This window comes from Rhinolophus sinicus, chromosome 15 (assembly GCF_057876585.1).
Source record: "Rhinolophus sinicus isolate RSI-liver-muscle chromosome 15, RSI-T2T, whole genome shotgun sequence".
NCBI lineage: Eukaryota > Metazoa > Chordata > Mammalia > Chiroptera > Rhinolophidae > Rhinolophus > Rhinolophus sinicus.
The window spans coordinates 76949643-76963183 of NC_142515.1; the positions used below are offsets into that span (position 1 = coordinate 76949643).

The window sequence follows — 13541 nt, forward strand, 5'->3', positions numbered from 1 at the left end:
TTCCTTCCTTCCTTTCTCCCCCCCCCCCACCTCCCTTTCTTTATCATGGAAATGATTCTTGGTCACTAAAGTTTCCAATGAGACTAGCATTGCAATGAAAATAAAAAATAAAAATCATGCCATTTTTTCAATATCCAGAAATAACTGTTGATTTTATTTTGGGGACCCTCCTTCTTGTTGCCTCTCCATGCAGAAAATAAGAATTTCTAACATTTTTTAAGTGCTAGGCCCCGAGTGAAGGGCTTTAGGTGCATTTTCACATGAAATCCAGTGTAACAGTGGGATACTCTCTTCTCACCATTGTACAGGTAAGGAAACTGAGGCTTAGAGAGCTGAAGTGACTTGTTTAGGATCACTCACTTGAACTGGAATTCAAACCCAGGTCCTTCTGACTAATGGTAGTCTCTCAAACACGTTACCTATTTGTCACACTCTAGTTGTGAGGTGTTGGAGAAACGTATTTAATCTCTCTAAGCCTCAGTGTTTTCATCTGTAAAATGGGTGTCTAAGAGCACCTATCACCAAGGATAGTTGGGAAGATTAAGTGCAATAATGTTTGTAGTGTGTTAGGCACATGCAAGGTCCTGAGAGCTACTATTAACATAAACAATATAAACCCAAATAATTCCCAGATTGAACTAAGTTGTTTGTCTGTCTTTCTTATATTTAGGCCCCAATGCTCTTCTTGACAGCATAGATTTGTCCGTGCCTCTGACTAGGATCAGGGGTCTGCAAGCTTTTTCTGTAAGGGGCCAGATAATAAATATTTTGGAGGTTTTAGGCCATATGATCTCTGTCATAATTACTCAACACTCCAGCTCTTTTGCAAAAGCAGCCATAGATGATACATAAATGAATGGATGTGTCTGTGTTCTAATAAAACTTTATTTACACAAACAGGCGGTGGGCTGAATTTGACCTGTGGGCAGTAGTTTGCTGAATGAGATAATTCATTCCTATCATTGTGGTTCCCAGGAAGCCCCAAACATCCTCCTTTGGGCTAGAGTTCATGGGATATTCAGTGAGCTCAGTTAGTGTTGGTGGGCACTGCTTTTTAAATTTGGGGTAAAATCAACATTCCTCATCTAGAAAATGATGGATACTACAGCCAAGATTCTGTCCACTCTGTCTTTGACCCCCAGTGCAGTGTCTGATACATTGTGAGTATTCAATAGATGTTTGTCGAATCGAGGAACATGTTACCTTATTCTTTATGTCAGCTCCAAATTTAATCATCCTGTTATTGTTAGACATTTAGGTTGTTTCTAACGTTTTGCAATTTCAAGCAAACCTGGAATGAAGATCCCCGTGATCTTATCTTGGTATACAGTGTCAGCTCCAGATTTCTCTCTAGGAGAGGTCCAGTTTGCTGGGAGAGAGCTGTAAGAGATTTGGCTTGAAGTTTTATTTGCATGATAATTACATAGCAAGTGGTTATTTAGAGTGACTTGCCAGAGCAGGGATGAAAGAGACTTAGGGAAGGCCAACCCATGGTACCGTAACTGCATAATTCTATGGGAGCTTCTTTCATGAGTAAATTCCTAGAGATGGCTTTGCAAGGTATTCTTTACTGGGTAACAGACCACCTGCAAACTTAGTGCATAAACCAACAACAATCACTTATTTTGCTCATAAATGAATCTCCAGTTTGGGCTGAGTTTGGTGAGGATGGCTTGTCTCTGTTCCACACGGTGTCAGTTGAGTTGGCTCATGTGGGGGTTAGAGGATCCACTTTAAAGGGGACCCAGTCACATGGCTGGCAAGCTTGTGCTGGCTGATGACTGGCTGCTTCACCAGGACTATGGGCTGTAGGTCTTAGTAACCCCCAAAGTGGGCTGCTTTGTCATGGCTGGTTGGGCTTCCTCACAATGTGACAGCTAAATTCCAAGAATGAGCGTCTCAAGACAACAAGGTGGAAATGCATGATATTTTTATGACCTAGTGTCACTTCCACGACAGTCACAAGCATGCTCAGATTCATGGGGAGGGTATAGTCCCCACTGCATGATGGAAGGAGTCCCAAATTCACATTGAATATGGAATGGAAGACGTTGTTACAACCATCTTTGGAAAATGCAAAAAGCTTTTATACAAGACGAGGCAAATTTGTAACTATGACTCTTTCTGTGTCCAGATATAGATGAATGTTCTCAAACACCCCAACAATGTGGTCCCAATTCAGTCTGCAAAAACCTGCCGGGGAGGTACAGGTGCAGCTGCTCACATGGTTTCTCTTCTCCCACTGGAGATAACTGGAGCCCGGGAAAGTCAGGTCATTTCTCCTGTACAGGTAATGCTTCCAGGCTCTGCATGGGTCTTTGGTGGGCAGCTACCATTGAGTTGGGAAAATGTGTTTCTAACCTTAGCCAATTTTTTGTCTGCTCACTCTCTTCCACTGCTTCTCAGACATCAATGAATGCCTCAACAGTGGGGTCTGCCCAGAGCATTCTGAGTGTGTCAACTTTTTGGGAAGCTACAGTTGCCAGTGCCAAAATGGTTTCATCATTAACAACGCCAGCTGTGAAGGTATAGAGAGCCTGCTCTTTTTTATTCTCCTACTTAATTAAGAATCACCTCATTTGATGATCCTATGTAGTAGGGATGATGAGCCTCATTTTAGGAATCAGAAAATTGAGGCTAAGAGAGGTGAATTCATTTGCTCAAGGACACAGCTATTAAAGTTGAACTCCTGTTGAGAGCCTCCTATGAGTTAAGCAGTGGGTCAGACAGTACTTGAGAGTATGGGGCGGGGTGGGAATCTCTCTGTAGAGTGATCTTTCTCTCAGAGGACATTGGCCACATCTGGAGATGTTTTTGATTGTCACAGCTGGTGGTGGGGGTGGGGTTGTGTGTACTACTGTCATCTAATGGGTAGAGGACAAAGATGTTGCTAAACACCCTACAATGCACAGGACAGCCTCCCCACAATAAAAAATTGTCTGACAGTGTGGAAAAAATGTAATGGCCACCGTAATGAGAAGGCATCTTCAGACCAAAGAGTTATGCAGGCAACTCCATAGAATATAACAGAATTTATTATGGGGTAATCTACTTACGGGAAGATTGGGTCGGAATGGAACAGACCACCCAGGAGTTTTGGGCAGATTATTCTCCGCTACCAGACCCCTGATACTGTACTTTTTTATAGTATACTTGGTACTAATAATTGACAAGACAAAGGGGCAAAGCATGAAGTAGTACCACGGGCTGTACCTCCTGGTGGTCTTGTGATCAAGGATTGCTTATAATCAATATTATCATCAGTTGGATATTTATCTCGGGTGTCGTGCCATTCCAGCCATTACTAACAAAAATACCTATGGCTACATTTTAAGGACACAGATAACCATCAATTAGAAGGCTTTGATGTGTTTGCTAAGGACAGTGAGGTTGGTCACTGCACGAAAATTAAAAATGAAATGAAATCCAGGACACAGAGGTGGAGTTGGTTGTATTCACAGCTACATCTGTAAAAATGATCCTGTCCCAAATGTCAGTAGTACTAAGGTTGAGAAACTCTGTCCTAGGGAGACCCAAACTTCAGAACTTTCTCCTAAAAGGTATTCGAATTAAGACCTGAGAGTTAGCCTTAATCCTCCCTCGCCTTCCATGTTAAATCAGTCATCCTGTCTTGGGGAACTGACCTGCTAAATAGGCCTTGAATCTCTCCACTCTTCTCCATCTTTGGTCCAAGCATCACCATTGTTGCAGCAGTCTCTCCTTTTCTCCAGTCTTGCCCCCTTGAACTCATCCGCCGCAATGCAGCCAGAATATTCTCACCTGGAGACAGGGCTCCATCCTCCTGAGTCTGGTACAGCCCTATACTCCCCATGTTCATTCTTAGAGGGTGCCTTCATTAAGCAAGGCATGGAGTGATCAAACCTCATCATATCCCCTTGGCTTGGAGTCAGAGATTTTGAAAGTCATCTCTGGTTTCTGTAATCCATTTGCAGCAGTTAGCTGTGGCTGACTAACAAATCACCCTGAAAGTCAGTGACTAAAAACAACCACCATTTATTTAACTCTCAATTCCATGCCTTAGCAGCTGAGGTTGGGCTCTGCTGGTCAGTTCTTTGGGTCTCAACTGGGCTTGTTCGTGAGTCTACAGTCAGATTTGCTGATCTTGGCTGGGCTGTCTCACATATCTGGGGCTCATCTGGGATGAACCATCTCTCTTCCACATTGTCTTTCATTGTTCATTAGGCCAGTCTAGGGCTTGGTCATATGGCAGAACCCCAAGAATGAGCAGAAATAAACAAGCCTCTAGCAGGCTAAGTTTGAAACTGACACCATATCACTTCTGTTGCATTCTATTGGCCAAAGCAAGTCATAGAGGCAGCTAGATTCAAGGGGTGAGAAACCAAACCCCACATCTTAAAGAGAGGAGTGGCATTGCATTGCACAATCAGCATCCAAGGTGTGGATACTGGGAGGAGTAAAAGACCATGAACACTTCTGCAATCTATGATCATTATGCTGTGAAGCAATTTGTCACCCTTTTGCTCACATACTGTTGGCCAGAATTTATTCTCTTGGACACACCTCACTGCAAGGGAGGCTAGGAAGAAGGGGAGAACATGGGTATTGGGGAGCAGCAACACTGTGTGCCACAAGTTAAGGACATGTAGAGTAGATCTCCTGTGTGCAGTCTCCTGTCCTCAGTTCCTCACTTGCCTGGACCCGGGTTTTCATTTCCACTCACCAGATGTGGATGAATGTGCCCATCCCAGAGCTTGCCCAGAGAATGCAACTTGCCTCAACAGTCTTGGAAGCTACTCTTGTGTCTGCAACCCAGGATTTGAATCCAGCACTGGAAACATTAGTTTCCACATCTCAGAAGGGACATGTGAAGGTAGGTGAAGGGGTCTGTGGGGGACTCAGGTCCAAATCGGTTTGCAAAAAGACAGCAGTGGTGGAGGAGGAGTCGGGTGGATCTCGACTGTGTTCGAAACCCTCATCTGCAAAGCTGAAGCCAGTAATCATTCATTCATTTACTCATTCACCAAACACCTCTGAGCACCTACAATATGTGAGGCACTGTTCTAGGAATGGTAGATACAGTGGGGAAACACACAGGAAAAAATATTTGTTCTCCTGTAACTTATCATCTAGTGTGGAGGGAGATGGATAACAAACAAAGTAAATGTGTCAGAGATAGTTAAAGGAGATGAAGACAAATAAGGCAGGAAAGGCAGATCGAGAGTGCTGGGGTTCTAATTTTCACCAAGGAAAGGCCACGCTGAAAAGTTGATATTTGAGAAAAGATCTGAATGAAGTGAGGGAGTGAGATATTGGGTATCTGGGAAAGCGTGTTCCAGGAGGAGTGAACAGCCAGTACAAAGGCCTGGAGGCAGGATCTCAGCCAAGGCAGTAAGTTCTTTCATATGTGACCTCCTTCAGTCCTCCCAACAATGTGATAGTATTGGTGACATTTTATACCCATTTTATTTTATTTTTTTAGTAATTTTTTATTTTTCAATTACAGTTGACATGCAATAATATATTAGTTTCAGGTGTACAACACAGTGATTACGCATTTATATAACTTATAGAGCAATCACCCTGATAAATCTAATACCCATTTGACACCATACATAGTTGTTACAGTATAATTGACTATATTCTCTACTTCCTCATGACTATTTTGTGACTACCAGTTTGTACTTGTTAATCCTTACATCTTTTTCACCCAGCCCTCCAGCCCCCCTCCCCTTCAACAACCATCAAAATATTCTCTGTAACTATGAGCCTGTTTTTGTTTTGTTTTTTCATTTATTTTGTTCTTTAAGTTCCCCATATAAGTCAAACTCTGTCTGACTTACTTCACTTAGCATAATATCCACTAGGTCCATCCGTTACTCAGCCATAAAAAAAAGAATGAAATCTTGCCTACGGAGAAGGATTCACTTTAGCAGGGCTCTGGTGCCTGCTCAGTCTGCCCTTTGGGTGTGTCATCTGTGGAGGTAGGCTGGTGGTGCTCTGGCTATTCTAAAGTGAGCTACCAGGAGTGCTGACTGAGGATTCCTGGGAGGGGCCCCACCACAGGCCAAGTTCAGCCTCTGCCTGTCCGCTGCCTGGGGTCACCTGGCATGAGCCACAAAGCAATCCACAGATGTCTTCCACCCGTGCTGGGCTTGGAGGTGCCTGGGAAAGGCTAATCTGCAAACCAAGGCCTGCTGCCACAAGTGCTAGGTTTGGGGTTGCTTAGCAAGAGTTATGGGGCACAATGAAGCCAGATGCTGCTTGTTTGGGGTTTGTGAACCTTTGAGAGATTTTAAGAAAGTCTGTAGCATGAGTCAAGACAGGCCGTTTGTATTGAAAATTCACTGGAAGCGGCTTGAATGGGCCAGCATGTTGGGTGGTGCAGGGTTTCAGGGAATCACTAGGATGTTAGTCAGGTTGATGGAGACTCAGATGTGGTGGCTGTCTGCATCTGCATGGTGGGTGCGGGGGAGGGCACAACAAAACAACCATAGCTTCTGCCAGCCCTTCTATCTAAAAGAGCTGCCCCTCCCTCTCTCGCCCTGAAGCTAAACAATTCAGTTTCTCCCCACATGTCCCTGGCACCCCTCAAGCTACTGCCCCAGTGCTGAACCTTAGGGCTTCTTAGTCCATCAGTGAGTATGTCCATTCACAGTCCCTTTAAGAGGAGCACCTGGAACTCCAGCTGCCCTCCATCTCAATCAGTCACAATCTCTGCTGGTTTTCACAGCCAGAAGTTATGCGGACTTCTCTTTTCGGCACTGGAAACTTTGACTGGGGAACCTGGTATGGGGCTGGGACCCCTTGCTCCTCAGGGAGACCTTTGCAGCTGAGATATCCCTCCTGATTTTTAACTGCCACAGATGGGTATGGGGACCAGCAGCTCCATCTCTACTACCAGTCTCAAAATGGCTTCTTCTGTATTTCCTCAGTTTTAGGACTTCTATTCAGTTAGAATTTAGGCGATTCTCAATGATGGTTTTTCTATAGTTTAGTTGTAATTTTGAAGTGGTCATGATAGGATGCAAGCAGAGCATTTACCTACTCTGCCATCTTGACTGTAAATCCTATTCCCATTTTAGAGATGAGGAAAAAGAGCCTCCATTGTGGTGAAATCACTCTCCCAATGTCAAATGGACAGGAGCTAGGATAGCCGGATCTGAACTGTGCCTAGATGTGACTTCACACTCTATGCTTCCAACCAACGTTGCTATTCTGCCTCCAAGTCAGGCTGCAGCCTCTGGCCACTCAGGGTGGGCATGCATGGGTCAGACGTCAATTTTATCATCATATTTCCAGACTTTGAGACTCAGGGCACCCTGGGAAAGTGTCATCTAAACATTCCAGAGCCAGACAGGACCTGGATTTAAATCCTCATTAGGCCTTTCACGAGCTATGTGATGCTGTACAATTTTGAAGCCTCAGTTTCCTCCTCTGAAAAATGGGAATAATATTAATATGCACCTCATAGGGCTGCTCTGAGCATTCATTGAACTGATGACTGTAAAGGATCGACCTCAGTGCCTCCCACAAAGAAAGCTCAACATCTTAGCAGTTAATTTTTAATTTTAGTTAACAAATCCTTACATAGTCATTGCTATGCCCCAGATTCTGTTCTCAGCACTTTACAGATATCACCTTATTGAATCCTCTGAACAACCTTATGGGGTGGGTTCTGTTACTATCCCCACTTGACAGGTAGAAAAACTGAGACACATGGATAAATTCTCTTGTCCAGTGTATTAGTCAGCTCAGGCTGCCATAAGAAAATACCAAAGACTAGGGGCCTTAAACAACAGACATTTACCTCTCACAGTTCTGGAGGCTAGAATTCTAGATCAGGGTACTGGCATGGTTGGTTTCTAGTGAGGACTTTCTTCCTGGCTTGCAGATGACTGCCTTCTTGTGGCCTCACAGGGAGAGACAGAGACAGAGAGAGAGAGAGAGAGAGAGAGAGAGAGACAGAGACAGAGAGAGAGAGAGAGACAGAGACAGAGAAAGAGAAGAGAGAGAGAGAGAGAGAGAGAGAGAGAGAACTCTTGTATCTCTTCTTCCTCTTCTAAGGGCACTAATCCTGTCAAGGGGGACCCACCCTCATGACATCATATAAACCTAATTACCTTCCAAAGGCCTCAGGTCTAAATACTATCCTGTTGGGGATTAGGTTTTCAACATATGAAATTGAGGGGACAAAATTCAGCCCATAAAAACCAGTAACACAGCTTATAAGGGACAGAGCCAGGCTTTGAACCCAAGATGTCCACGCTCTCCAGCCCTCTACCACGATGCCACTTAGTTGTTATTATTAATAATACAGTGATTCCTTGGCAAGGAATTGAAGTTCACCAGGGAAAGAAGGGAGTGAATTTGAGGCTGAGGAAACACAGGTGAGAGAGAATAAACCTTCACGCACTTACAGGTAATCAATGAATCTGGATTACGAGTTACAAAGGGATTAGAAAGAGAAGATGAGGTAAGTGAGCTTAGCTGGGAGCAGACCCTCAGGATCTCGCATGTTCTAATGAGGAGTTTGAGTTTTACCCTGAGCTGTGGGAAACCTCATCAGAAGCTTTGTGTGGGTCATAAATATGCTTCAGCGCTTCCTTTCCATAGCAATGAAAATATGTGTAAGAAGGTGAGTTGGGAGCCAGGGGAACCCAGTGGCTTTTGTCACTGGTGGGGTATGAACTGTTGCTGCAGCCTCAGCATCCTTCAGCCCTTTGACTTAGATCAATTTTCTGCTTAGATGTGGATGAGTGTTCCAGAAACTCAACTCTTTGTGGTCCCAGTTCCGTCTGCACCAACATTCCGGGAGAATATAGTTGCTCTTGCCTGCCTGGATTCTTTTCATCTGATCTGTGGACTCCCAAGCAACTGGAGGCTTTCAAATGTACAGGTAAGTCTCCCAGCCGTGCAAAGGATTCTCAATGGATGTCAAACGACCCTGAAATGTAGTAATTTATAAAAACAACCCTTTGTTTTTGCTCATGATTTTATGGGTTGACTACATGGGGTACTAGGATGGCCAGCAGGTCTGAAGTGGCCTCACTTACGTGGTTAGCAGTTGGCGCTGGTCTCTGGCTGGGAGCTTAGTTGGCCCCCCTCCACACCCCCCCCCAGTTTATACCATGGCATTTCTACATGGCTGCTTGGGTTTCCTGATAGCATGTCAACTGGTTTCCAAGAAGGAAAGCTTAAAGAGAAAGAAAGAAATGCCAGTCCTCATAAGGCCTGGGCTTGGAAGTCCCAGAATGGTACTTCTACCACATTCTATTGGTCACAGTCACAGGGCCAGCCTAAGTTCAGAGGAAGAAGAAATAAACTTCTGATCTTGCTGGGAGAGCAGCATGTGTATACAGTAAGTGCAAGAGTTGATGGAGGCCATCCTTGGAGTATCTCCTACACTGCAGAACACATTTTATATTCCTCAGTCCCAGGGGAAATTTATGCTTCTTTCCACTAGAAATGTTCTATTTCTTCTTACTGATCTTCACTAGCTGCTGACATTGTTAGAAGCAGAAAAAGGGAGTGATAAAGTTGAAAGGGACCTTAGAGAAATTAATACAGTTGTAAAGGCTCCTAGGAACCTATTCAGAGTCCCCATCAAGGGCAAGAAAACAAAACCATGGATTCCCACCTCCCTTTCAGTCAAATTACCACCTCTTGTATTTGTCTTACCTATTCAGCTTTCATTTCCCGTGAAGAAAGGTTTCCTCAGCCAAAAATTTTGAAAACCATGCATCTAATTCAGCTCCATATGCAAAATATAAGTTCTGTCCGTGCTATTTCTAACAAGAGCTCGCCTAGTCAATGCTTAAATATGTCTGGAAGTGGAGAGCTCACTCCCTAGTTTGAGATGTTTTCCATGATACCAAGAGAAAAACCACTTCTCCATATCTTTCAACCATGGGCCATTTTCATGTCCTCTGTTGACTCCAAATTAGTCTACATTCATATCACAAAGATTTCTCGTCCCAACTTACCGTGGTAATTAATGCCCAGTGCAGTGGACCATATGCTAATGACTAGTGAATATTGCCTGTTTGTTCCTCCTGTTTTGTGAGTTGACATAGAAATGTGAAAGATTTTGTTCTTACCTCCCTCCTAATGATTTTTTCTAGAATGTTCGCTTCCATGTATTCTCTGTGGCTCAGAAACCTTCAAGGGGAGAGGTAACCCTGTGTTGCCACAGTGACCTGACATCACTCGGTATTTGTTAGGCCAGGGTGTCTCAGCCTTTGCATTATTGACATTCTGGGCTGATGGCTCTTTGTTTTGGGTTGCTGTCCTGTGCATGGTAGGATGTTTGGCAGTATCTTTGGCCTCTGTCCACTAGATCTCAGTAGCACCCCAACCCCTCTCCTAGTTATGGCAACCAAAAATGTCTCCAGACATTGCCCAATGTTTCTTGGGAGGCAAATTGCCCTCAGTTGAGAACCACTAGCTTAACATAATAGAAATTTCATACTCTCGTAGCAATCCAGCATAGATGTACTTGGCCAATGGGCAGTTTTCATCCACAAGGTGGGATAGTGGTCCAGTCTTGGTTCTTCTATCCCTTAGGAACTTGCAATCCCTGGTCCCAGCCAGCGGTAGGGAGAGAGAGAGAAGGCACACCCACTCTTGACCACCTTGTCCCAGAAGTGATAAATGTCATACTCTTTCATGTTCCATAGTGAAGACTAGTCACATGGCCCCACCTAGATGCAGAGGGTTCTGGGAAATATAGTCCATGGTTGGGCTGCCATTGTTCGAATGACAGCTTTGTGCTTCTGAAGGGAAAGCATTTTATTGGGTTGTTGGCCAACTCTGCCTCCCACCTATTCTCTACTCCACAGATGTTGATGAGTGCTTGGATAAGTGCCCTCTCAATGCAAAGTGCATCAACACCCCTGGGAGCTACTTTTGTACCTGTCAGCCGGGCTATGTATCAAGCAATGGATGGCTGAACTTCACAGACCAAGAGGTGAAATGTAGAGGTGAGCAGAGGGTTGTCTGGACATCCTTGGAAAAAAGTGTCTCCTTGTTCTCTTTAGGTTGTTTGATATTCTCGAGTTCTTTGCAGATATTGATGAGTGTGTCCAAGATCCATCGCCATGTGGTCCCAATTCTGTCTGCATTAATGCCCTGGGCTCCTACAGCTGTGGCTGCATTGTGGGCTTTCATCCCAATCCAGAAGGCTCTTGGAAATATGGCAACTTCAGCTGCAAACGTAATAATCTCCTTGTGTGTCTTGGCAATGGAATATGTGTCTTGCTTTGGCTGTAAAATCCTCGTTGTACCCAACCTCTGGATTCTCTTCATACTTTCACGTCATCTACACATTCTCTCTTCATTCATTTACTCATTCATTATTTCACTCATTCAATAAATTATTTTTGGAGCATCTATTAATTTGTTAATTAATCAGACAGGCCCCTGCACTAGGTACTGAGGATTCAGTCCTGGATATGATGGAAGTGATATTTTCCCTCATGTAGCTTATAGTCTAGGGAAGAAAGTAGAAAGCACACACATAATTAATGACCACAATGAGTGCAACCATTGAAAAATTGTAGCACATTTTGGAACGACTAATGGGATATTTCATATGCTCTGGGCAAGTGCTTTTAAGCTGAAGCTTGATGGAAAGCAGGAATTATCCAGATGAAGAGTGGAAATCACAGTGTTCCAGGTTATAACATATGCAAAGGCCCTCAGGCTAATGCAGGGGGAGGGCTAGGGGAAATGGCATTAGCTGTATCTGAGGAGGTGGGCAGAGGTCAGATTCTGCAGGACATTATGAGCCATGCAGAGAATTTTGGGGTCTTTTTGCTGGGAATAATGAGGAACCATGAGAGGTTTAAATTTTTTAAATTATGGATTATTTTAGACATTAAATATGTAAGTAACTTATGTGGAGGCAATTTAGTACAATAACAAAATGAATATATCTGAGGCCCTTGCCAACACAAGAAGTAGAATAGCTTTAATGCCGTTGTGTGTCCTGCATGCTTCTTCCCCATTCCATATCCTTGTCTACTCCTGAGAGGGAACTGCTTGGAATTTTGTGTTTATAAATCCCCTTCAAAAAGCACCACCCCTTTCACCCCCATATATCTCTAAACAATATCTTGCTTGGTTTTGTTTGCTTTGAAGCTTTATAAAACATCTCAGAGTCCCTGATATTGTAATGTGTAGTTCATTTATTTCCACCATTGCATAATATAGCAATGGATGGATTTTAAGCAGAGGGTGATGGAATCAGACTTGCATTTAGTCATATCTTGCTGTGGTTAAGTCTGATTTGGTTGCTTTTGTTTTCTTCCTAGGGGTTCCCTTCAAGTGTAAAGAAGATGTGATACCCAACAATGAGCGGGTCCTGCTATGCCAAGGGGGAGCAGCGGCAGGGACTGAACATGTAAGTATTTTTGAAGGTTTCTAGCTCTTGAAGATTTCCTAGAAATCACTTAGGTAGGAGATTGTTTGCACCTTCAACAAAGGCAAAAATAAGTGGCCTAAATCAGACAGTAGTTTATTTTTCTCTTTGTAATCATCTGAGTGTAAGCTGCTGAGAGCTAATATAATAGCTCCCTAAATTGCTCTGCCATCATTAACACAAGACCCACTCACTGTGGTCCAAGATGGCTGCTGCAGCCCCTGCCATCATGTCTGCATTCCAGCTGGTGGACAGGGGAGAAGGGGAAGTGAAAGGCACTGTCCTTCCCTTTAAAAGTATGACCCAGTATCACTTCTTATTACAGCTCATTAGCCAGAAATTAGTCACCTGGTCACACTTAGCTACAAAGAAAGCCAAGAAGGGAGGACATTTGCCTATTTAAAACTTGGGGATTCTTTTACTAAAAGAAGAAAAGATGTTGGAGTCTCACTACCAGTGAAGATGTTGGTGCTATATGTGTATGATATGGGGTGGGTGATACACAGCTCCCAGGCTAGGCAAAGGGGAATGTGGACGTCCTGATTCTCTAATGAAGTTGATGCAATGAGTAGTCTCCGTGAGCATCTTCAGGAATTGATGTCACTACATTAAATCGTACCAGTTCATGGTAATTTAGTTTTGGAATTCCAATGAACTTTGGACCATTATTATTATTATTTAATTTTTTGTGGTGAAATATACATTAAAAAGAAAAACAAAAAAACCTCACCATTTTAGCCATTGTAAAGTATACATACAATTGTTAGGCAAAATGATTACTGGTACTTAACATGACCCATGCTGTCAAAGGAAGCAAGCTGACCACAAATTCACCCCAGAAGGGGTGGGCCTGTGTCACCTGAAAGGAATGTTCTTGCATAGATAGGAAGGCCCATTAAGTTGTTTCCTGCTTTGGATCTACACCTCTTAACAAGCGTATCACTGGCTACAAGCCACCTGTGTTCTTGGAGGCTGTATGTATCAAATTCCACTCCCCTTCTAAGATCTGTCGTCTCACCGCTGCCCACAGATGCTGCTTCTATCCATAAGTCCCCTTAATAAACAAACTCTTGATGCCGTGTTTCCCCGAAAATAAGACCTAGCCAGACAAGCAGCTCTAATGCGTCTTTTAGAGCAAAAA

At 43.7% G+C, this 13541-nt stretch overlaps 1 protein-coding gene across 1 annotated transcript in view; it reads left to right on the forward strand.

The window, feature by feature from the left end:
* ADGRE1 (adhesion G protein-coupled receptor E1) overlaps positions 1-13541 on the forward strand; it is a 55698-nt gene that overhangs the window by 12490 nt on the left and 29667 nt on the right. Inside the window, exons 4-10 of the mRNA XM_019710826.3 lie at positions 2135-2290; positions 2407-2526; positions 4706-4852; positions 8729-8878; positions 10821-10961; positions 11048-11194; positions 12294-12382. Of these exons, the coding sequence (XP_019566385.1) occupies positions 2135-2290; positions 2407-2526; positions 4706-4852; positions 8729-8878; positions 10821-10961; positions 11048-11194; positions 12294-12382 (950 nt within the window). The remainder of the gene's footprint in view (positions 1-2134; positions 2291-2406; positions 2527-4705; positions 4853-8728; positions 8879-10820; positions 10962-11047; positions 11195-12293; positions 12383-13541) is intronic.